Source organism: Sinohyriopsis cumingii, chromosome 1, assembly GCF_028554795.1.
Source record: "Sinohyriopsis cumingii isolate HCF-2022 chromosome 1, ASM2855479v2, whole genome shotgun sequence".
NCBI classification, from domain to species: Eukaryota; Metazoa; Mollusca; class Bivalvia; order Unionida; family Unionidae; genus Sinohyriopsis; species Sinohyriopsis cumingii.
This window is the reverse complement of record NC_142961.1, coordinates 7,211,286-7,237,647: the sequence shown is the minus strand read 5'-3', so window position 1 is coordinate 7,237,647 and position 26,362 is coordinate 7,211,286. Positions and strand designations below refer to the sequence as shown.

At 36.9% G+C, this 26,362-nt stretch overlaps 1 protein-coding gene across 6 annotated transcripts in view; it reads left to right on the top strand.

Moving 5' to 3' along the window:
• LOC149806372 (oncostatin-M-specific receptor subunit beta-like) overlaps window positions 1–26,362 on the top strand; it is a 177,963-nt gene that overhangs the window by 112,462 nt on the left and 39,139 nt on the right. For all 6 annotated transcript variants that reach the window (XM_089952304.1, XM_089952262.1, XM_089952286.1 and 3 more), the window contains 3 exons: window positions 6,065–6,220; window positions 12,071–12,158; window positions 14,100–14,175. In XM_089952304.1, coding sequence (XP_089808430.1) covers window positions 6,065–6,220; window positions 12,071–12,158; window positions 14,100–14,175 — 320 coding nt within the window. The remainder of the gene's footprint in view (window positions 1–6,064; window positions 6,221–12,070; window positions 12,159–14,099; window positions 14,176–26,362) is intronic.

Genomic DNA, 26,362 nt, shown 5'->3' with positions numbered 1-26,362 from the left:
CCACCAAGGTAATTGAATCAAAGGTATCACCGACGTCACATCAATATCGATTCAATACCGTAAAAAAATTCTCCGCGAATTTGGAAACGCTTTCCGAACAATACCGTGTAAAAATAAAAAAATACCGTCGAAAAATAACCACCATCAACGCGGTCGTGTACTCGGTGTCAGGTATAGTAGCCGGCACCGGTGTTATTTTATCCACGGTGACCATGATGGCCCCGATCGCTGTTCCAATCGCTATCTCCGCGGCGACAACAATTGCTGGAGTCGCCAACGCAATCACTAGAAAGATATCATCGTGTTCTCAGAAAAAACTCAACGAGTATACAGTAAAACATCAAATAGTATCCGACGCGTACTCGAAATTATCCGGGTTGATCTCGTTGGCGATAGATAATTCGTTTATATCCGATGCTGAATTCTCCACGATGGTCCAGTTGTATGACTCCGCGATGTCAAAAATCGAGGATTTTCAACTGGAAGCTGGAAACCATGTCGCTGAAACCACTTCAATGGGCTTAAAACATTCTCCTGAAACCACTTCAATGGGCTTAAAACATTCTCCTGAAACCACTTCAATGGGCTTAAAACATTCTCCTGAAAACAAGCAGGTTGTTAATATTCGGTGTTGAAATTAAACACTAGAAACAGCGAATAATAATAATGTCGCTGAACCCCGAAGGGTTGCAATTACTTCAACGGATCGCGGAGAACACCACTCCGGTACAAACAAATATGATATCGATAACATCAACGAAGCCAGAATTCAGTGTAAACTTCCCTTCTCCGATTCCAGTGAAGGAAATAGCGCTGGCAAAATTGCGAATATATCACAGTTGGCCTAATATCCGAGCGGAAGCATTTAACGGACAACAACCTAATAACTCGCTGGTTTTTGCATGGACAAATAAACCCGATGGGACCCCAGACTGGAATGAGGTTACAATACCAACTGGGTCATACCAAGTAGAACAAATCAATAAAGAATTTCAACGCAGGATAAAATCGATCACAGGAAAAGAATCAAAAATCGCTATTACGGTTCATGAACCGACGTTATCGTCGACGATTGAAATAAGCACACCGGGGTATATGGTTGATATTTATAACAGTTCAATAAGAACCATACTAGGTTGGCCCGAGAATCCACCTAATGAAATCCCCGCGGACTTGCACACGAATGCGCAATCGTATCATGAAATTAATCCCAGGTATCGAGATGGTTTGTCTATTATGAAAAGCACGTTATTACCCAGTTGGTTTATATTTCAAGACAGGAATGCCATGCAGTGGTATTTTCAGCATAAGAAAACTCCTGAATCGTCCGCAGTGTTCACAGTTAATTTAAATGATATCGCTAGTGCTTTTATCGAGATTAATCATAATTACCAATTGCAACTAGAACAACTACGGAAAACAAAAGCACGAAAACACGTTGAGGTGTTAAATCAACTTATATCAGACATGGAATATATCAATGAACGAATCGTTAAAATAATATCCGATAACAGCGATGATAATAAACAAAAATTCCTAACCGAGTATAATATCACAGAAGCTGATTTACCCGATTTCAAGTTTCCAGGATACAACGCGCCAGAACTAAGAAAGTCTCTTAATGATTTTCTCAGTCCATCAATTATCCTCAGACACGATAACGGAGATGGTGGTAGGCATATTGCTCCATACAACGTAAATATCGCATCGGTGATAGCAATCAATCTAGTGTGTGATGTTATCGAAGGGAGTTACCAGGTAGATACCAAGCAATCAAATCAAGCTCAACAGGGGTATATCCTTTATTCATTTTCACCAACAGCCCCTCCCGGATTCTTAATCGTTGAGAGCCCGATTAATCCGGTCAATATGCGATGCCATAATCGGTTTTTAATGAGAATTAATTTTAGACTTACCGATCAGTCAAATAACCTAATTGATCTACAAGAAGAGGAGTTAGTGGTTACTCTATTTGTGAGATCATTGTAAATAACTTCTTAGCAGCAGGGGGGAAATGACATCGATGCGGTCGTCGCTGTGTTTACCGGACGCTGACGACGCTGGGATCGGCGCGCAGAAAAGTGTATTAAACCAAATGATGTCACCGTCGTGTAGGATGGACCGTCGTCGTTTTTTTTTTACCAGGCGCTGACTACACTGGATCCGCTGAGTGCAGAAGTATTAATTAAGCAAAATAACGATTGGACAAAATGTCGGATTCGCCCCCCCTGCTGCTTGTTCAGTGGAGGCTTACCAGCTGTGCTGGTCTAGCATTCTGTAATGCGATTGAGCTGTTCAGTGGAGGCTTACCAGCTGTGCTGGTCTAGCATTCTATAATGCGACTGAGCTGTTCAGTGGAGGCTTACCAGCTGTGCTTGTCTAGCATTCTGTAATGCGATTGAGCTGTTCAGTGGAGGCTTACCAGCTGTGCTGGTATAGCATTCTATAATGTGATCGAGCTGTCCACTGGAGGCTTACCAGCTGTGCTGGTCTAGCAATCTATAATGCGATTGAGCTGTCCACTGGAGGCTTACCAGCTGTGCTGGTCTAGCATTCTGTAATGCGATTGTGCTCTCAAGCGGAGGCTTACCAGCTGTGCTGGTCTAGCATTCTATAAATTGTGACTGAGCTGTCCAACGGAGGCTTACCAGCTGTGCTGGTCTAGCATTCTATTATGCGATTACTGCTGATCGCATATCGAGTGAACAAAATGATGATCCATGCTGATGATACTTCATCATCATCACGACATGGAGGGCGGTATCCCTGAACTCTGGATGGACAGGAGTGAGACAGTCCTCATTTGTATGAAGGGGATGAAAAAGAAAGGCCAGAACATGTGATCCAACAACTGAATGGAGAGCTGAATTTAGTTAAGGCAGTAACAGAAGAAATCAATAGGACTTTAAATTTGTCTCCACTGGAATGCTTTCCTCCACCTCGCATTTATTCCATCTTTCAGTACGATGTGTTAGGTGTCTGATCAATCTTGACATGCCCAATGTACACTTCTACATACAGATTCATAAGGCATCATGCAAACTATCTTATCTTTGCATACTTGGGGGTAGTATACTTTTTCCGCACTCTTCAATTCAGCCCCTGTCTAAGCCCTTGGGCCTTCTGTAAGAGTTCTGCACATCCACAACAAAGATGGCGATGTTCCAGGATGACACACCACCAAAACATTTGGTAAGCTGGGTCTCAGATCATGACATGAACAAGGAAACTTCCTTAATTATGTGGTGGATAATAAACCTAGAGAAGATGTACCTTATCCCTTCTCAACACTTTATTTATGTAGATATGGAACCCTAAATATATATCAACTTGCTGTATTGCTTGCACACTCATCATGTATCTGAGAAGGTATGCTGTAAGATGCTGACGTGGACCATCATCAAGACATTAGACCACGTCATATTCCAGTTCAGTACCTACTCCATGGAGATGGCAGCATTCCTGGATGACATACTACAAAACACATGTGGGAAGTATGGTTTTGGTTAATAACATTAACAACCTTATTTCCTTCATTTATATTTCAAGGTGGATAATCAATGTAGAGAAGTTGAACCTTATCCCTTCTCATCGTTTTGCCCATCTAGGTATGGAACTCTTCATACATGTTAACTTGGCATTTTTCTCTGAAACGCATCAACAGTATGGCATCAGCAAGACATTGTTAGACAAGGAAGTTTCTTACAGCTCCTTAGCCTACTCGGTGCAATGGTGGGTCTGTAACAATGCCATTTTTTCAGGTTGGGGAGCACACTTACATGAATTTGTAACGATCAGTGGCAAGTGGAAGGCTCTTCATATGAACCTCTTGGAAATGAAAGCCATTCTCAGTACCTTCAAAACACAGTCCTGATAATGTCTAACAAATTGGTTGTGGTGACATTTCTTGAAAAATGGGGTAAATATCATGGGACCTTTGCCTTACTGTATTGGAATATTACTTCATCTGGAATTGATCATAATATTACTCTTCAGTTTTATTACTAATTTGTTTTGCATCAATAAATTATATTTTTATTCTTCTCTTACCATATTTTTAATGTTGTCTCACCATAAACCATTGAAAATAGCAAATTCATTCTTGGGTCAAAGGTTGTGCTTTCATGACCCCCCCCCCATGGTCACTGTATGACTGCTGCTACCACTGGTACAATAAGACTGAGTTCCTCTTTTTAGCATGGCCATGTAATGCAAATTGAAGCTAGAGATGGTAGACTGGGCAAGCTAGTCAGCTGTCTCCGCCATAGGCAGTCATGGTCATGTGCTAAATAAGTGAGAGAATGCAGTAAAGAAGTGGGGGAATGCATATTACTCAGATGCAAAAGGGGGTGGAATGAGGAGTGCACAAAAGTAATGGAACATGCAAAATAATTTTGGGGATGCTGTTCCAACGTTTTCCCACAGCACTGCACCCCTGACCTCAGGGATCTCCTTCAAACATATGCAAACTGTCTCTTGTTGTGACAATCTAACATTAGAAGTTCATCCTTTTAGTAGAGCAATTATGTTCCTATTGGGTGACAGGGTAGAGGTAGAATGTTCAGCACCTCCTCCTCCTCTTACCTATTCTCCTAATGTCAATGTGATCAGGTAAAGTCTTTGATGGAGAACACAAATAATTTAGTAAATTAGGTTTCTCCATTAATATATACATTATCACAATACTAAAAATCCCTCATGCCCTTCCTCATATTGCAAGCATCCTGTTATAGATTTCACTCAATTTAAAACTGGTTACATATAGATATAACAATAGCCACCTAGCAAATAGAAAGGGCAGTTGATCTGTAAGAGTTGCATCCTTTCAACTTTATGATCTAGACGTTTTTAGGGAAGGCTAGAATCAAATGAAGGAGAGCAAGGTATCCTAATCATAATGCGACCAGGTGAGTATTATTAAAAAAACACTTTACAAAAACAATTTTCCTTCCACACAATAACTTGATTTCTACATCACTTACCTCAATCTTACTGTGTCTATGGCTTGCACTTCAGGCAAGGAAGAATCATATTGACTTTTGGGGTCAAATGTCCAGGCGATTGAATGACTTACTTTAACTAAGGAAAACTGCTTATCAGCCAAGTTATCATGAACCTTTCCGTCGATGAAACATGGAATTAGTTGAATTGCCAGCATTTCATTTCATCATTTAGAGTTATAGCTCCTGAATGTCCGTTTTCTCCAACTTCGCTTTTCCAACATTAGTTCTTTTATGTAAGACCTGCCTAAGCAAATTATGATGAGCTGGGCAATGTGTGTTGCACCCATCACTATTGGTTCTGGTGTACTCACATAAACAGATATTCTACCATATCCTCTAGTGTAGTTAGTTTAATAGATATTCTATCATATCTTCTAGTGTATTTAGATGAATAGATATTCTATCAGATCCTCCAGTATATTTAGATGAATATTCTATCATATCCTCTAGTGTATTTGATGAATAGATATTCTGTCATGCACTCTAGTGTATTTAGGTGAATAGATATTCTGTCATATCCTCTAGTGTATTTGATGAATAGATATTATATCACATCATCTGGTGTATTTAGATGAATATATATATTCTATCAAACCCTCTAGTGTTTTCAGCTGAATAGATATTCTATCATATCCTCTAGCGTATTTGATGAATAGATATTCTGTCATGCACTCTAGTATATTTAGGTTAATAGATATTCTATATTAGATATTCTATTATATTCTCTAGTGTATTTAGATGAATAGATATTCTATCATATCCTCTAGTGTATTTAGATGAAAAGATATTATTTTATACCCTCTAGTGTTTTCACATGAATAGATCCTCTATCATGTCCTCTGGGTAATGTGCACTTTCAAAGATGGATGTATCGCATGGTAAAATTTGTGAAAACTCGATCTAGTTGGCAATATTTTGATCTGTTTATTGAATACTGCACTGATCGGGGAAGTTTTAAAGGGATTAGTGTTTGCTGAACTTGCTAAACTACACTGTATGCAACTGCTGTTCGCTTGTTTGTGAAATTGTGCCCACATTTATGTTTCTATTGATATCGGTAGGTACAATAAATAAAAAGGACATGCAGCCTGACGAGGACTTCCTAAAACTAAATAACCTAGAGGCAGAACAACAATATGGCTTCTGGGTTACTGCTTCTTCTGATATGGGGGAAGGTCCAGAAAGTGACTGGATATATGGCACACCAGTTGATAACAGTAAGTAAGCAGTTATCTCCCCTTTATAGTTTAGTTACATTTGTAATGTTTTAAGAATACAAGTTTTGTAAGATTATTGTTTATGTAAATTAACTGTGGTACGTCTTAGGACACCTTTAATTATTTTCAATATTAACTTTTTAATTTTCTATAAATGTTGGATCATGAAATTATTTCCATTGTTTCATGTACTATATGTCTTAGAACACCTTGGAAATTTCGGTTTTCTTTCTTCTGATTTCTCTGCATATTTTATTGATTATAAACTTATTTCTAAATAAGGACTTCATGGTTGTTAGATGAATTATTAGATGGAACTATTATAAACTAATATAATTTGTTTGAAAAGTAAAAAATATAATTGATTTTGTTGTTTTATTATTTCTACTAATTACAATATTCGAATCACCGCTACAAAATTTTCCAGGTGGACTTAAGGCGGATTTCAGATGGGTTTTTGAAGCACTTTCTGCCTAAACCATAATTGCTCATATTAAGGAACTTAGGCAAATTTCAAGCAGAATTCAGGTGGATTCAGGGCAGAATTTCAGGCAAAATATGCAAATAAGTTGTTTTAATATTTTGCTTGAATAAAAAGATTTCTGCCTGAAATAAAAATCTGCCTGAAATCCTGTACAAAATTTTCCAGGCAGACTTTAGGTGGATTACGGATGGGTTACTTAAGTGTTTGCTGTCTAACCATAAACTTAAAGAAGCTTAGGCAAATTTCAAGTGAACTTTAGGTGGATTTCTGGTGGAATTTTGGGTAAAATACGCAGATTAGTTGTCCTAAGATTCCACTTAAACAAAATGATCCATCTAAGATTTCCAACTGGAAAAAATTCTACCTGAATAAAAACCCTGAAATTTCCACCTGAAATAAAACTCTGCCTAAGGTTTCCATCCAAAAAAAGGCTGCCTAAAATGTTCACATAAATATCCAATAAAAAATCTGTGTAAGGATGCAAATTTCTGTTGATCTATGAAGAACACATTAATTTGGGCCAGAGAACAATTAATTAGATTTATGGGGTCAGGTGCTTGTTAAATTGCTATACTGCAATGATTTCTAATGTCTGTGTAGGGAGAGGAAGTGATTCTTAATTAAGCCTTCATTTACTTAGCCGTTAGACGACTAGAAAGGGGACGTTTAACTTCAATTTTATATCGGAACTGTCAGATTTGAAATTTTCCAGATCTGTTGTTTGGAAGTCATGCTGAGTGTAATTTTGGCACCTAGTTATGAAAGGCAGTAAATATATTTAATCCTGATGTGTTACTCTAAATAAGGGGCATGATTCCCACATCAAATCCTTGGGGTTAAATTGCCCTTATTGAAAGAAATCTAGTCAGTCTGCAATTTTCCTGCAAGAGTGAAAATATAAGGGACTCCGAGACTGAATTTGGAAGACATTCTCTCGTAAAATATTGGTCAAAGGAACCTGATGTCTGGAAAGTCAATGGACACAATTTTGGCAGTAGACGTGAACAAAGATTGAAAGCACAAGGTATTTGCATCAATTTCATGTAGTTCGTTGATACCAATATAATGATTTGCTTGAATTTAATTGTTTATATCTGCACGAATTTATTTGTTTAAATCTGTATATCAGTTCTATTGAAATGAGTGTAACTGTCTGAGTTAATCTATCTGAATTTATACAATGATCTTCTTTATAAAAGTTTGACGAATTGTTTGAATTTGTCATCTTGATTGTTATAGGAATCTAAAAATTTCATGCATTGCTTTAGTTGATATGAGTTACGAGAATCCATTGAATTCACCAATCTTAGATGATTTCATGTATGCTAAAGACTTGAATGTGTGTATTTACTGAAAATAACATATTTAAGGCATGTAATTAATTTCATTCATTCGTGTAATTGAGATGAGAACAGACCGTTATGTCTTGTGTAATGTTAATGGAATCAGTAATGAAATAGTCATTAGGAAGTGCTTTAATCTTGTGAAACTAGGTTTGTTTATGGTCTGCCATGTTTAGCTTGACCAGACAGCCTTTGGTCTGATGGAATTCCGATAGAATGATATCTGACATAACGAGAGGGGAGTAATGTTAGATTTGAAATTTTCCAGATCTGTTGTTTGGAAGTCATGCTGAGTGCAATTTTGGCACCTAGTTATAAAGGCAGTAGGACAACTGACAGAATATTTAGGTTGCTTCTCTATCTATTTGAAAGGGGAAATATCTCCACGGACGTATCCACAGAAGTATCTACTTACCTATCTACCTACCCACACAATGTTTGAGGGCCAAAAAGAGGTGAGACAAAAGGGAGGTTGGAAAAAAGAAAAAAGTGAAAGGACCGAGAACAACCTGCACAGTGAAGTTGGATTGAACCAGAATAAGCAGTTTATGAAGTTGTACAAGGCAATGACTTCGATCGTTCACTTGATTATATGATGAACTAATGCTATCATTTAAATACAGATCAGCTATTTATATAAATTTGTGTTTGAAATTCAGTGAAAGATTTATTCCAAAAGAAGCGTATCTTCCTAATGTAATGTATTAACCCAGTTGTTTATGTAATTGATTAAATTTTTGTTTTTCCCATGAATGGGGACTCGTGTCATTCTGTTCTGTATATCTGCTCAGATCTTTATTTATTCCATCTATAATTTCACACTTTATTTTAATATTTACTCAATCTGGGCAGCAAGAATTCCGAGGGCAATCACCCTCTAGATAACGATAGCCAAATAAAGCACCTTGTAAGAAGGTACAACCTCATAATACTATACCACCAGTATCAACCCCTACAATCTGCTTCAGATTTCTGTTAAACTACCTATTGCTTGTTAGACATCACTGGGAATCAATGATAAATATTCACATTAATTTTTAAAATGGATCATAAATTATTTTTTGACAGACATTATCAAACAAGATTTAGGTTTTTTGTGTCCTCATTTTCTTTCTTGCATACAAAACCTAATCCATGATGGCATCATTTAAGTCTTTTTAATTTCACTGACAGTTTGGTGAGATTTCACATATATTTTGACCAAAACTTTCATTGAAATTTTGTCGAGATCTCACTAAAATTTTACTTAAATATTTGTGAGATTTCACAAAATTTCTGACCAAAACTTTCACTAAACTTCTGGTGAGGTTTCACAAAAATTTTTGCCAAAACTTTCACATAACTTTTGGTGAGATCTTTAACATTTCATTGAAGGTTTTGTGAAAGTTTACTAAAACTTTGGTGAGATTTCACTAAAATTTTGATCATCATAAAGTATTTCACTGAAGTTTTAGTAATTTTTCAGACATTTCAAAAGGTTGCAAATAAATAATGGATATGAATTAAACAGAACTTTATTAACTAAGGTGATATTTCAGTGTACATGATACAAAATTATACAGATGTTGTACTTATATGACATCCAAGGCAAGAGATAATTTTAATAACAATAATAACAATAATATAAATAATAAAGACATTATTTAGCAAAGGTAACTCAATTAGTTACAGAACTAATCTACCTTGAGGCCTTCTATCTGTGATGTACAATATATATATAGTATATATATATACAACATGATATGAAGAATCTGGCTTGACACTAAATAATTAAGTGATTTTAAAAATCAAAGTATCAAGCCTGGAACATATGCACAGGCATCTATGAACACATAAACATATATAACATGTAAAATATTATCCTGCATTGAAAAATTCAACCGTGAAAATGATGCAAAATTACAGAAAAGAATCCATCTGAGACACTGATTATGAAAACAAAAGAAATGCCAGGAGCCTGCCTTATGCCATTGTTGTACTGCAGACTTGATTTTTGATTAATGTACAAACTATAATGCAGTTATGGTCTCTTGAATAAGTCCTTGTTCCATAAGCAGCCATGACATATTACATTTATCATGATATAATTACTCTTATTTTACACTGAATTCTAATATAACTAGAATATTTTGATAATATAAACAATAACACCACTCATGATACTGAAGGATGATTTTACTTGTGGGCCAAGAAAACTCTGCAAAGATACAACTATCTTTGATTGACATGGGTATCTGGCAACAATATCATCAAAAATTCCCACCAGTGGAAGTTAATCAGTTTGGAGATATATAACTTCAAAATCATCTTGGTTCAATTCCTTGTCATAATTAGCATGTTAGCCATTACTGTAAAGCTCTTTATGGCATAAAAAGCAAAATGCTAGTCCTGGCGATCAGTTTTCATACAGACTGACCAATTACACTCCCAATGACTTTGTATTCAAGCTATTTCAAAAGGTTATTCAAACTCGTATCGCCATGTTTAGCAAGAATGCTCATTCCCATCAGTTTCTGTTACGCAATGATTCATTGGGCAAACACAAACTTTTGACCAATCAGAAAGCTTTTTACAGTGATCATCTGTTAAATAATATACAGAACAAATACTTATTAGAAAGCTCATTGTGAAATGGGACCAGATTGAACATTATAAAAAAAATTTAAAAATGAGTTTCGGAGATGGTATTAAAAAAAAGGGTCCATGTCAAGGAAAATCAGATTCATGTCAGGAGAAAAGCAAAATTCTGCTTTAAAACAGAAAACAAGAAAACAATCTTGTTTGAGGGCAGTTAAATCCAATTGAAGTTAAACAAAAATACAAGAACAACAACAAAAATTTGAAAAAGAAATATAACAAGGAAAGATGTGGAAACAAGTTATTGTTTCCAAAATGAACAATAAAATTACAGCTATAAGAAACAGGAATTATAAATGTTACTGAAAATCATTCAAATTGCACATAAAACAAAAAACAAAATTTATTATATCTTATTGATAATTTTTTTATAAATGACAGTGATATTACAATCACAAAATATCACTATATTTTCAGAATTTTTGGCAAACTCTGTGAAATTTAAATCACAAATTCTCACTGATATTTTCAGAAATGTTGGCAGTCAGTGAAATTTCAATTACAAAATTTCATTGATATTTTCAGAAATTTTGGTTAAAATCTAAAATACCATAATTTTAGTGAAAAAAGGACATTTGAGTGGAAGTCAAAAAATTTCACTGTGATTCTGCTGAAATTTCAGTCACATTTTCACTAGGGTATGATTTTTGTTGAGAATATTTTAATAGGAAGCAAAAACTTATTTTTCTGAGTAAAGATCAGATCAAGCCCAAAATCCACCTTGCACCCAATTTTCTAAATCCATAGATTCAGCTCAACTTGTAGTTCTTTGGATAAAGTTCAAAATCTATCTTAAAGTAGAAAAATGAACTGGACAATCAGAACTTTTCCGTCTAACACTTATCTTTTAGGAGGAATATAAGAAATAGTGCTATTAACTGATATAGATGGATTCAGTCTGTCACCTTTGCTGTATTCCCAGTCCACCTAAAGTCCATCTGAAATTTGTTTTTTTTAGGTGGAATACGCCCTGAATCCATCTAAATTTCATATGGGCATAGGCACCACTTCTTACAACTGCTTCACCTAACTGAATAAGGTCATATTAACATAGGATTTTCACTAAAAGGCATGAGATGGAGTTTTCTGCATGTCACAGAAATAAAGAAAAACCAATTCTTGCTATAGGTTAATAGGCTTTTTAATATTAGTTCTATTTTACCAGTTCATGTAAAAAGAGGCAAAACTAAAGTTAATTATGTTACCTTGTTCTTTTGTCCAATTACCTCATCCTTGCCTATGGTTATGGTTTCTGTAGGTCATTGAAATTTTGAAGCAATGAAGAGAAGCCAACTCTTTCTTATAAGGTTTAAAAATTTCAATGCTTCTGACTTTACCAGATAGCAAGTTATTGGCTAGTAATTGGAAAATAAAATTTTATTACAGGCCTGACTGGGGGAGAAATTTTTGGTATTGTGATAGGAGGTCTGTTTGTGCTGGTCCTGACAGTGGCTGGTGCAGTTTTCACTCTCAGGTATGAAAGATTTGTGGAACAATTTTAATCTAATATAATTAAGTAACATGCTTGAAACATTGTATTGCAGTTAGTAGTATTATGTAGAATGCACCCAATTATGAATGTCACTATCATCAACCCAGATCTGCTGGCACTTAATATAGCATCTGATTATGGTTTTTTCTGTTTGTTGTACAGTTTAAAATATATTCTGCCCATGCATTATGTGAGAGCAGGTCAGACTCATTGAAGCACTTGAAGGTCAGGTTCAACACTGTAGGCAAAGGAGCACTTAACAGGTCAGACACAACACTATGCAATGGAGTACTTGACAGGTCAGACTCAACACTGTATACAGTGGAGCACTTGACAATGTTTTATCGGCTTGAAGATGAGATCATTAGCTCAGTAATATTTAAATAACGAAGAATTTTGTGACTAAACTACAGTATATACTTGCATAATGCACTGGCAGATCTAGGTCTATACAGCTTATTAGGTGTAATCAGTACAGCAAACAACTTTCACCATGATCTACTTGTGCATTATGCAATGACAGATCAGGCTGTGTTGTTTGCAGTTGGACTTGAATCATAAATGAGTATATATGATATCAACAATACATAGTTATCACTTTTATGGTACACAAAAGTTTTTGTTTGGTTGGTGCTTCATGGCAAATCAACACCATTAGGCTATTTAGTACCAAGGCAGCCAGAGTAAAGTGCCTTCTCCAATGACACACCAGGGTAGCTGACAAAGGCTGGTCTGATGGCATGATTCAAACTCTCACCCTTTCAGTTGTAAGTCCATCACGCTAACCACTGAACCACTGCAGCTTTCAAAAGTAAGCAACAATGATGATGAAATATGCTTAGAAGTGATGCTTAGAAGTGATAAAGAACTTAATGATTACACTGTAAAAGGTTTTGTAATGATGTAGTTAATCTGTTCTAAGTGGAATAACTGTAATCCATATTCTAAAAAGCAATTGAAAATGATTATGAATGAATGAAGCCAGGGCCTGAACACAAGCATATCAACATGATTTTTTACATCAGTTTTACTGACACTGTTGTATGCACAGTCATGAAACTGGATGGGTATATTCATTTTAAAGGGTAATAAGCACCATAAAAGTAGGTCACAGTGGTCTTTTTCTTGTACTGATAGCATTGCAAGATGTTTGATTGTGCCATGGTGGAGCAGGCAAGATATATCATTTTGTGGAACTCCTTTATAAGAAGTAAAATTTCATTAGAATGGAGTCAGCTGAGGGAATCATGGCTCTCCTCAGTCTTCTCTTCACTACTTAGTGTATTCGCTTATGAGTCAAGACCAGCTGCAAACAACATAGATCCTGATCTCTTGTCACATAATGCAGATCAGTATCTATGTTGTTTATTGCAATGATTACTTCTAAGAAACTGCATAGATCTATATTTGCCAGTACATTATGTGACAGAAGATCTGGGTCTGTGTAGTTTGCAGTTGGATTTGATTTGTAAACAAATATATACAGTATAGTACTCATTCTTCCACCACCATTCCAACCACCAAATGACAGTTAACATTATTTCAACTCAACTGCACTTCCTTCACTAAATCACATCTCTGTGTATATTGGTGTCTATACTTATGGTTACAATTGAATATATAAGTACGTTGAGGTATTAGTATAGTAGGAACAGATTAATTGATTTTGATTAAATAATACATCGAGATATAAGGGGGGCCATACTGTTTGAAACGTTGTACATAAATCTACCGGTAGTCTTTCTAAAAAATATTTGTTCACTTACTGTTAACATTTTAATACCATTCATTGCATTTTGGATGTTGACATTTTTTATATACTTTAAAATCATTTGAAATAGCAGAAAACTATTTCATTATGTTTGTATTCCATGAAAGAAGCACCTTGATAACAATTCAGACATATTTCTCTGTTGCTTGCAGATATGTCAAGACAAAAAGGTTTAGTATACCACTGATAGAAGTGCCAGATACTCTAGCATATATAAACATACCAATGGTAAGTACATTTAGAAGTTCCAGATACTCTAGTATATATAAACATACCAATGGTAAGTACATTTAGTCCATCCTGCTCTTTGAACATTGTATACATGTGTATAGCGTAACCTTGATTTATATACTCCATTCTTCCATGCTTACTCCCAAGTTCCTTTAATATGCAAACTTTTGTGTCTGTCTCTTGCTGTCACCCTCCCTGTCTGTCATTAGCCAATCTGTCAAATGAAGAAATAAAAAATTTAATATTTGAAATCTCATATTGCATCAGAAGGCCTGTTTTATGGCAGAATTAAAATGATGAACATTTGCAATGACTCAAATCAACACATTTACTGATGATACCCTTGCTATTTTCACTGAAAGGAATTCACCCATAATGTGCAGAGAATGTACTGGCAGATCCAGCCCAAGTTCACCAATCAGTTCAAAATCATATTTTTTCATATGGAATTTTTTTCTAAAAATATCTTACTTTTTTATTGCATAGTTGGCAACTGTGAAGTTTTCTCTGAGAAATTCAGAAGACAGTAGGAACTAAAGTGCAGTATTAGTGTCTTTCAGTCTTCAAAAAAAAACTTTTTCTATGATGCACTTGCTTTTTGAATATGGCAGGATAATATAATGTTATACTTTTCATCTGTCTATTGGTAATGTCCAGAAATTCTGGTACATGTATTTGCAACTACTCTCATGCCTCTTTCGACTGTGATGAATGTTTCCAGATATTACTGACATTATGTGAATGTGTGTGTGTGTGTGTATGTGTGTGTGTGGTTTAGTCATCATGTTCCACTTAATTTCCAAAGTTATTCCCCTTTTTAAAGTTAACTGTATATACCATGTATCATAACTATTGTATGCATAACTAATTCCATGCCTTTGTATGAATAGTGCTGAGACTTAACGGATATGTGTATGCTGCATGTGATGTTTATGTACAACTAGTCCCTCTGCTTTAGACGAATTGCCTGAGACAAGACAGACATGTATGTACTCTGTGCGATGTTTATTTTTATGTATGAGTCCCACAGCTTTGTTGAACAGCATTGAAACTTGGCAGACATGTATATACAGTATGTGATGTTTAGGTACAACTTGTCCCTCTGCTTTGGACAAATTGCCTGAGACAAGATAGACATGTATGTACAGTATGTGATGTTTATGTACAACTTGTCCCTCTGCTTTGGACGAATTGCCTGAGACAAGACAGACATGTATGTACTCTGTGCAATGTTTATGTTCATGTACGAGTCCCACAGCTTTGTTGAACAGCATTGAAACTTGGCAGACATGTATATACAGTATGTGATGTTTAGGTACAACTTGTCCCTCTGCTTTGGACAAATTGCCTGAGAAAAGATAGACATGTATGTACAGTATGTGATGTTTATGTATAACTTGTCCCTCTGCTTTGGACGAATTGCCTGAGTCAAGACAGACATGTATGTACTCTGTGCGATGTTTATTTTTATGTACAACTTGTCTCACAGCTTTAATGAACAGGGTTGAAACTTGGCAGACAGATACTGTATGTGATGTTTATGTTTATGTACAACTAGTCCCACAGCATGGGATGAATTGCCCTTAAACTTGGTTGATATTAATAATTATATGTCAGTTGAACATGTGCAGGGCTCGAATTTAACACAAATTTCTTTGTAGCCAGAAGGGCTAGTATACTGAAAAATTTAATAGTCCTGCCAAATCTTTACTAGTCCTGTCTACAAAACAATGTCCCACACTTGTGAGATTAACAACAATTTTATTTCATAAATAGCATTATCATATGAAATGCAGAAGTACAGAAGTATTAAATACTGCTTCAAATCATTAACCAGTCAATTCACATTTCTTGTGTCTCAAGATAACTGGATCCAATTCTAGAAAGTGATCCAGGTGTCCTTTCTCGTCCTTCACCTGCACTCTAGGTCCATCAGGGGTTTGTTCTGGTCTTCTTATCCATCTCCCTTAACCATTCCACAAATGTATTGGTGGTGATGGATCATATGTTAGAATATCATTTGTATGGAATATTATAAAAGGTAGGTCAGACAGAACCCAAGATCTCAAACATGATCTCCAGTCACTCTTAACCATTTTCATCTCTGAGAAACCCCTCTCAGCATCAGCAGAGTGGGCTGTGATTGTCAGGATAATGTCAATCAATGCCAGAATATTCTTGCAGTCAGCAGCACATGAATTTACAACTGTAGGCCAAGTCAAAGCATAGACGTCTTTGTAACTGCAAGAATATATTAAGAAAATAATAATCTGAACAAATTTACATAAAGAGAAATGTAATGTCTATACTTAAATAATGTTTATATTGCATTGTTTTTAAAAACTTTCTTTAGTTCTTTAAACAGTTACCTTTTGTGATCAAGATACTATGCTAAATAAAGAATTTTTAATAAATCTGGCATCAATGATGTTTCTTGTATTTATTTTTAAATATCTGAATATACACCTACTTGCTGTAGACTAAACTCTTTAATATGTCCCATTCCAATTCTACTGCATCAGGATCCACACCTGCACTGACAAGCACTGGTCAGAAATACTCCAACAAAATTGCCATGCCATCATCACCAAAAAGTTGCATTTTAAGAAAAATAATTCAGTGCTGAAGAAATATGATGTCTATAACATTTGGGCAACATCTACACATTTTTGTTATGGAACCCCAAATAAATAACTACATAAATCGATATATAAAAATTAAAAATGTGCAAAACATCAACTGTCTGATGAAAACAGTAACTGGAGATTACCTGAACTGTCTAGTGAAGATGGCCATATCTTGAAATCTGCTATCTTGCATGCACCTATAACACCATCATAAGCATCACTAAATCTGTTCTCAAGACATGAGATTAGGGATGTTGTCACTTCCTCTATGGTCCTTTGGATCAAATCTTCACCAAAATCTACACCTGTCAGCATAGAAATACTGCCAAGCTGTCTAAGTCAAGGGCCATCCCTGTAAAATATGCAGGGGTTGGAACGATGTACTTGACTGTTGTAATAAAAATGTATAAGTATGCTATGATAATTTATATTCTTAAAACAGCTGGAATGACATGAGTGTTAAAACCATAAATGATTGTATTTAGCTAATGATGTTTATATTTGTTGGCTACACAACTGCAATTACAATATGTAAAGATCAATGTAATACACATTCTGTGAGACAAACCATAAAATTAATTTTGCATATAATCTGATCAGTACGGTTCAAGTAAGTAACGAATGCAACAGTCTACAGATGAGGAAGATAAATTAGCTAAGCCTACTTGAATTTGTACTTCTTCAAAACGGAAATAGTGGCATCAAACTTCTGCTTAATGTCAGCAATTGAAGCACTTGTGTCTCGCAGCACATCTTATTCTGCCAGTTTCCAGCATTATCCATTGCAGTGGTGATCAACTTCAGCATCTGCCTTCTCTGCACTATGCTAGGAACAATGACTGAATTTCTCCTCCTTTGCAGATTCTTATATTTACAATTTCCTCCTCTTGAATTGAACTGTCAGTACAACCATCGCACCACAACTGCAAGAAATCGTGCTTCATTAACACCTTTGACAAATTTCTGCCTTTCATTTTCAGCCATGTAGTGAGTAAATGTAACAACCTTTTTATCATTCCTGTAAGTCTCTCCAACATCAGCTCCTTTCATCTCATCCAGCTGACACATCCATACAAAATCAGTGAAGGGTCTTCTGTTCTTTATGATAGCATGTGCATTTCTAAACAAATTAACGAGCCGGTCAGACACATTCCAGTTTTAAATTTCCAAGATCTTACCAGTGGTCAATTCTCCTGGTGGTATCTGCATAGCTGCTTTTCTTTCTGATTTCTTTGTGTGTTGCCCACAGCTTTCATGTACGTTTACCAATTTAATTTTAAAGATCAAACAACCCACAATAAACCTGGATGTTTTTTCTGTGTTTGGTTTTGCAAATTCCATACACCAGTTACACTGCATAATGTTCTTTTCTTCATCATAATTCAGCTATTCTTTGTCTCTTGTCCATGTTTTCTGAAACGTTCAATTATGCTTTCCCACCAATCCGGCGGCCTTGTGGTTAGAGCATCTGCCTCGGATGTGGGAGGTCGTGGATTCAATCCCCAGCCGAGTCATACCAAAGACTTACAAAAATGGTACTAACAGCTGCCTCACTTGGTGCTCAGCATTAAGAGATTAGTGTTAGGACTGGTCGGCCCGGTGTCAGGATAATGTGACTGGGTGGGACATCGTGCTACATGTCTGCGGTATGATGCCCCAGTGCTAGACATCACTATAAACTGCAAAACTGCAGACATCATAACAATATGACTGAACAATTGTTAAAAGCTACGTTAAAAATCCAAATCACAAACACACACGTGCTCACGCTTTCCCCTATCATAAGAATTATTCCTCTCCTTTATGTCATTTTCTTTCAACATTTATTTTTTTTTTCTGGTGGCTGAACACCTTCTATAAAAGGGAATTGTGCTTCGTTTTGAAATACAAGATGTTATAGTATAGCTGACGTGAATTAGTTAAAGTAAAAAAAGGAATGGCAGTGTCCTTTATATAAGAAAGTCAGAGCAAGAAACACATTTGAAAACACGTGCCTTTGCCCCTCCCCCTAAAATTAAATGACCCCTCCCTAATAAAGACTTGACTTCAGCAGATGTTCTTCATGATCAAAGCAGTGACTATTGTAAACACTGTTATAAAATATTATCATCAAAAGATAATGTTAGTTTCAGCTTGGAAAAGGTGTTTCCATCAAACGAAGCCATCTGACTTGGCGCGTTTTATTTAACAGTTCAGATTACAGTCTTATCATTAATAGCGTTAAGTTTGGTAGTTGTTCTAATTAATCGGACCTCAATGTATTGTTGAAATTAATAATAACGTGAAAAATTTTCAAACCTTAGATGACCATGCGAAGAGATTTTAATTTCCAACAAATGTACGGCATTCAGCTTGGGCAGCAGAGAAAGTGAATCCCACAAAGTATTTCGCTTAACAGAGCCTTCTATCGAGGACATTTTAGATAGAAAGATTATTTTTCACAAAATAAACCCTTCTAGTCAGAAAAACATGACAAAATAGGCTTTCTCTGCTGACTTGAAGTGTTATCTCATGAAAATATCTACCTATACAACTATTTCTGTCTGCACAGGGGTATCTCGCGAAAATACTCGGTGGTGTCGTCACTTTCTCTGCTGCTGAAACACTAGTGTTTCTGTGAAAGTCCCTGGCAGAGTTTGCTTGTCGTCGCCGTGCTGTCTAGTTAAAAATTGTATCTAACCCAACTCGATATCGTGTTCGAGGATCATGTAAATTTATTGTTACAAATCCGTGTGGTTTTGCCTGAGCACGACTAAAGAAATTTCTAAATTTATTTATGTCCATGTCGCCGCTGCGCCAAGTCTGATGTTTATTTCGTAATGTGTGTATGTCAACGCCGTTGAACAGCGCAAGAATGTTACAGTTGTCCCTGATCACTTTCGGAATTTGTGTATATCGTTGAGTTACATAAATCACATCCACGTTTTTATGTCTGCCGCGTGAAAATATCCTGGCAGGGTTTGTTTGTTTGTCCAACATCACATCATCATACACAACTAAATTATTGATGCTCCCGTCAATATCATCGATACCTGGCGACTCAGCGATGTCAGTAATAAATTCAATAACATCATCATCGTCATTTATCACCGCTGCATTCTCATGAAAATCTTTTAACACGCTGTAGCATCGCTGATTGTCCACAGATGGAGCTACCAAATATAACTTATCCCACTTCATCCACTTCATTATTAAATTAAGTAACAACTGCCTCTTACCCGACCCAGATGGGCCTATAATAATCATTCGAACAGAATTTGGTAGCACTGAGTTATGTTTGATTGGCTCTCGTCGTTTTGTAGCAGAAAAGTCAGTGATCTCCATTAGATATATCATAAAATAATATGGATTTATATTGTGTGAAATGTAGAACACGTACCCCAACTGCAGATATAACAACCACTACAACAAAAAATAATCGATCTGCGCTTACAGGCAAGTGTGAACGATGCGGTACAAAAAAGTTTAAATTTATTATATAAAAAAGGAGGTCATATCGCAGCCAAGTTAACAGCGCTGCCAGGAGCTCCGTGGGCTAAATACCCAGGAGAAAAACATCTTCCAGGATATAATTACTGTGGTCCTGGAATCCGACTTGATATCAGACTTAATGCCCAGGATCAACCAAAACCAGGTGAATATCCGATAAATGCTATTGATAAGGTGTGTCATGCTCATGATGTAGCTTACCGAAGTAAGGATTTGCAACAGCGCCATCTTGCGGATGTGAAATTAATTCACGCGTTAAATGCCATCACTGATAAATCTTTCAAAGAAAAGTTAGCATCCTGGTTAATAAAATCTGCAATGAAAGGTAAATTAGCGCTAGGTGCTGGTATATAATGGAGTCGATTTATTATTCCCCAAGCGGATATTGGAGAGGTAGCGCAGCAATTAGTAAACTCGCTGAAGCAGCAAATGTTACCAGAGTTACTGCTAAAAATTGGTTATCCCGACAAGCAATATGGCAAATTTATCTGCCGCGTCTTAAACAAATTCACTTTGCGCATTTCAATATTAGTGTGCCAAATGAAGTTCATCAGGCTGATATATTATTTCTGCCACACGATACTATTAAAATCCGGAGACGTCAAAACACATACAAGTACGCGTTAACTGTAGTTGATGTTGCAAGTCGATATAAAGATGCGGAACCGTTAGCGACTAAAACAGCATCTGAGGTTGCTTCTGCGTTCGAACGAATTTATCAACGAGGACCTGGACCACAAGGTGGTCTGCGATGGCCACAGCTGCTACAAGTTGATCCTGGCAAAGAATTTCAAGGTGCAGTATCGTCGCTGATGAAACAACATAACGTTACCATCAGACGAGGGCATACTGAAATTCATCGTGATCAGGCAATTGTTGAGCGATTTAATCAAACACTTGCTGAACGGTTATTTGGATATCAGTACGCGAAGGAATTCATTCAGGATACGAGATCGCGTGAATGGGTTGCAAGATTACCAGGTGTAATAGCTGCGCTAAATAATGAAATTACTCGAACAACCAACATGAAACCTGCCATCACGATCACAAAAAATATATGCCCGTGCAACGTGATTCTTCAGCACAACCAATACTGGGTGATGTCACTGTAAGATATTTATATGAACCAGGTGAACTTGAAGGTGGTAAAAAAAGAGCAGCTGATCCTATCTGGAGTGTTATCGCACGCAAGATATCTAACATAACAAGATCGTCAGGCAGACCAGCAATCTACAGACCGGATTCAACTGCTCCTCAACGTGGATTCACACGTGAGCAATTACAAGTAATTCCCAAGGACACCCAATTACCACCGCGATCACTTAACTAGCGCCAAGGGTGCCAGCGCCCCGACGTCGATTACACTCAAGACAGGTCAACATGATATTATCACGTGTATGGCCGCGACTGTTATCTTTTCTATCTATGGTGAATTGTCTTGGATTATTACTCGAATACTGCCATAGCATTATGCAATTACAGCTCGCACAGTGATTATTCTGCTGTTGTTTCAGCGCAATGACGAAGTCATCGTCGAGGTCAAAATCGCGATTATTTTTTTTGTCACTCTGTTTGTAACCGGCTAATTTTCTTTTTATTATATTGCTGGCGACTGCGTCGCTGTTGTTTTCATCGCTATCAGTTATTAACTCTTCCAAGACATTTCTTCGCAGTTGAGATATTCTTCTGACTCTGGATACAGCTAAGTAAACTAAATTTGACCATTCGATTCGATCATCAACGATCCAGACAGTTGTATCACTGATAGTTAGTCTTTGAGATGAATGTATCGTCATTGCGTATCCTAGCGTCCACGGGGATGTATTCATTTTTAGTGCGTCTTTGACAGCGTTGATATCAACTAGCACAATATCATTCATACTAAATTATGTTTCCCTGACTCTGTCCCAGGGATATCAACATTTATATTTTGTAACCGCGTATCAGCTGGTCTATAACATAACGGCACTGGCAGCACTGGAAACTTTTCTTGTTGTAATTGAAATAACTGCTGTTGAAGTGTGTCTCTGACTATCTTTCTACTTGCCACTATCAAATCGTCTGGTTTCCATGCGCTCCAAAAGTCACTCATTGAAGTTTCAGGAATCATCTCGCGCATAATTTCACATTGAATTTTATTCGGTTGTAATCTGATTAATGTTTTAAATTCCTTCAATGTTGCATCAAGTGCTCTATGATCATCGGACACTTCTTCGTAATAATCAACAAAATCCCTCAGCCAATCATGTGGGGATACGCCGACAAACGGAGGTGGCTGACCGTGATCGCCGCACATTATCACTGCAGTATTCGCTGTTAGCAGCCAATCAAGAAACGTTTTAACGTTTCCAATGGTAACGTACATATCTCATCCCAAATTATTTTCCCGGGAATATATTTTGTTCCCATTCGATCTGACGTCCACACACCGCCGCTGTATTTGAAAAAGCTGTGCCAAGTACAAGAATTAACTCCTCGTTGTTTCATCTCCCTGGCAAGCCTGTGTGTAGGTGTTAGCACAATCATATCTGAATTTCGAAATAATTCAATCGCTCGAGTTGTCTTACCAGACCTGCCCGGTCCGTTCAAATAAACGGTTTTGTGTCTAGTGATTGGATCATACGTTTGACATTTCTGATAATTCTGATTTACAATAATCGTCCTTAATTGTAACATCAGCGGATTCACAATATTCATGTAACATCTCCGCTTTTATTCTCCACGAACTCCATGATTCATCGCAAAAGTCTTCGACGCTCTTTGTAAAACGAGTCAGTGATTCTAAGTATCTGCTACTGATATAAAATGAATCCGTTGCAACTCTAACTGCGGTGTCAGGAAATCGATTTATCATTGATAGTAAATTTATAGAAACATAAGCCAGCATCGAAGATCTTAAATGTGTGTATTGAGGCGACTCTCCGTCGATATAACTTACAATTGTGCCCAACTTTTCCCCGTTGGACAAGTAAGCATCCTCCCGATTACAATATATATTTCTCGCAACGGTGTCAGCAAGTATAAAATCCAATTCAGCATCATCGATAATCAGTCGCGAGTGATGTAGTTTATGATCATATGCACCGCCTTGAGTAAATTTACCGATTATTCTTCGTCCGAGATCTTTTGCTATTTTCTCACTATTGCTGAGCTTGATCTTGAGAACTTTAGGAGCCTCACCGATAATGACATCCATTGGGGTATTTGGACTCTCTCGTGCATACTCGCTAATAACATCATCTATGCTCCGGTGTTGGTAACCAAACTGAAGTCTGCGGTCGATATGATATGATTGCTTCACTGACCGTCAACGATACCAGTATTCGTCTGTCGTGCATATATCGCAATAACACTATTGGTGCTCAGCGTTTTTCACTGAAGTGTTTGCCAAACCAAACATAACAGCACGGATGTAGCTCTTTAGCAAATTCAAACCAAGTTACACGAGCAAATCCTGTCAAATCAAAATCGGGTAAAGGACCTTTTATAGCAACTCGTGTCATCGAGTTCGTGGGATGTCCAAATCGCTTAAAATACTCGCGGCACTCGCCCATCCCGAGAAAGCTTCCCGGGTAGCAAGCAATCATATCCACGGAAATCATATCCCGGTGATCGTACCGGGTATTCCACAAACCGCCGTGTCCATACTCAACACAACTTAATTGTATATCCGAAAGAAACTGACTTCGGGTTGGTCTCCATGAATTTCTTTCTCTGGCAGCGTGGGCGACAACACTCGGAACCGTAAAACAATTAACCAATAACTGCTCGGTGTTTTTAAAATCTTCGATTTTCATATATTTCTCTGTGAGTGTTTTCATTTGTTGTTGCAACGACTTCGTCCGGTATAATTCACCGTTGGGTTTTACAAATTGATCATACTCGGAATCTTCGGAACTTTTAAACAACCACATCGACACAGGGTCGGTTTTGCTTATCTGCTTGATAGCATCAAATATGTTTCTGCGATAATATTTCACAACACGATCCCGTGGAAATATCGTAACTGCGTTAGTCCAAGCATGAGCGTTATGATCAATGATATTTATTGGAGCCCCGTATCGATTATATTTCGATTTGTATAACACTTCCTTTGTTATCGTTGTTACGGTTATGGGAAATCTTAATGCGCGCTCCAGTTTGGCAACATCGTTTATTGACGCTCCTGTGTGTTTGACCCGCTCCGCCCACACTGTTATCTTGGACTGTCTTAACGCAGTCAGACCGTTTCCCCGCATCGCATTTTTAAAATGTTCCGTTACTCGCTCGGCTACACAATTCAGCATCAATGACGAAGTCATCCTCATCGGGGTGAGTTTATCAATTTTGGGTTTGTTTATCGGATAGATTGCATAAATGACTGCGGTCATAGGATAAGCTCTCGCGTAATATGGTTTATCAATCCTGGTCAGCATTCCTAGTTTGGAGTCTTTACTTAACAAAATGGTCTTTCTGCTAGCAAGGACAGGGTCGAGTTTGTCACTGATAATCCAGGTGTCAGAATCCGCCCGCACAATAAATTTTATTCTGAAAAAATATTTCCGACTGCCTTGATGAAGGTAATCAATAATTGTTTTCGCTCGTGCATCATTCATTGTAGCATCAATGACTTCGGTGTCGCGGATTATTTTAAATGACGACCACACGTGAGATGCACCGTCATCACGAAATTCTTTTTTGGCATTCCTGATAATATCAAACAGATCAGTCAGGGCTCGTCTCCGCGAATCAGGGGTTAGTCTGTCAAGATCGATTCTTCCAGTGCCAAACGCAGACAACCTCGAAAACTCCTCCATATTATATTTAAGACAAATATTTAAATAAGAAAATTATATATATGAATCAATGCAAGTGGCTTGGTACAAAATCATCAACTCGCTGTAATAAATCCTGCAGAGGTGAATTCTGTGGACAACATTCCCAAAGCATCAGGCGGGGGAGTTTAGGGCCGATACCGTGTCTGCGATGTGGTATTGGTGTCAGGGGTAAAACACAGTTATGTGTGGGCTGCGGAGGAAAGCGATACCGGGAACTCAAGCGATATTACAATAAAAAATCCAGCGACATATCCGAGCGCGATTATTTAAATAAGTTTTCAGACAAATTATAAATTAGACAAATATAGTATTATATAAATGAGCCAAGAATTTGTCTCGCATCCAACCATTGAAAATTATGAAGCATCTCGCGAGGGAATAGTCAGACATTGCAGATTAAAAAAAACTAGTTGGTGTAGTTAATAATTCTGGTTATCTTAGATTTAAGGCTGCTGGAGGTAAAAGCTATTATAATCACAGGGTCGTGTTCGAGTGTTTCTGTGGAGAGATCAAAGACGGTCTTGTAATTGATCACATTGATGGACAAAGACTTAATAATAATTTATCCAATTTGCAAGCCGTCACGCAGAGTGAAAATTCTGCACGAGGTGGCACTGGTAAATTTGTAAAAATTCCCAGAGCTGTCAGATCTTTCAACATAAGTACGAATGAAGAAATAATATTTCCATCTATGAATTCAGCTGCCAAGTATTTCGGTATTTGTAGGGCTTCGGTTCAACGTGCTGCAGAAAATATATGTAAATCTACTCTCTCAAAAACATGTGGGCAAAAGTTTATTTTTCATTATCACTAAAATCCTCGGATTTTCAAACGGAGATAACTCCGTTAGGTATATCATGCAATTAGTTCCCTCCCTTTGTGAGATGTCATTGTGGGTAAATTTATTCAGTGCGGCTTAGCGGTATACAATTATTATTTATAGCACTTCCGCGTTCACGTATTTTTCAATTCAGAATTTGTTAACTGTCTGTTACCACTACAGCGGCAACACAACGAGCAGACGGTTTTCTCGATAGAAGGAAGTAAATAACTTCCCTTTATTTCTTAACAGCATCAAGAATAATTTTATCCCTGACAAAGTCAGGGACAAAGTCAGAGACAAAGGCGTAATTGTCTTTTCACAGATGAAATCTTTATTTTATTGCACTTGCTCGGGTTTATGGTACATCTGTATTTTTCGCGCGATCATATTTAAGAAAAAACATTTTAAACAAATCACGCTGAGCTATT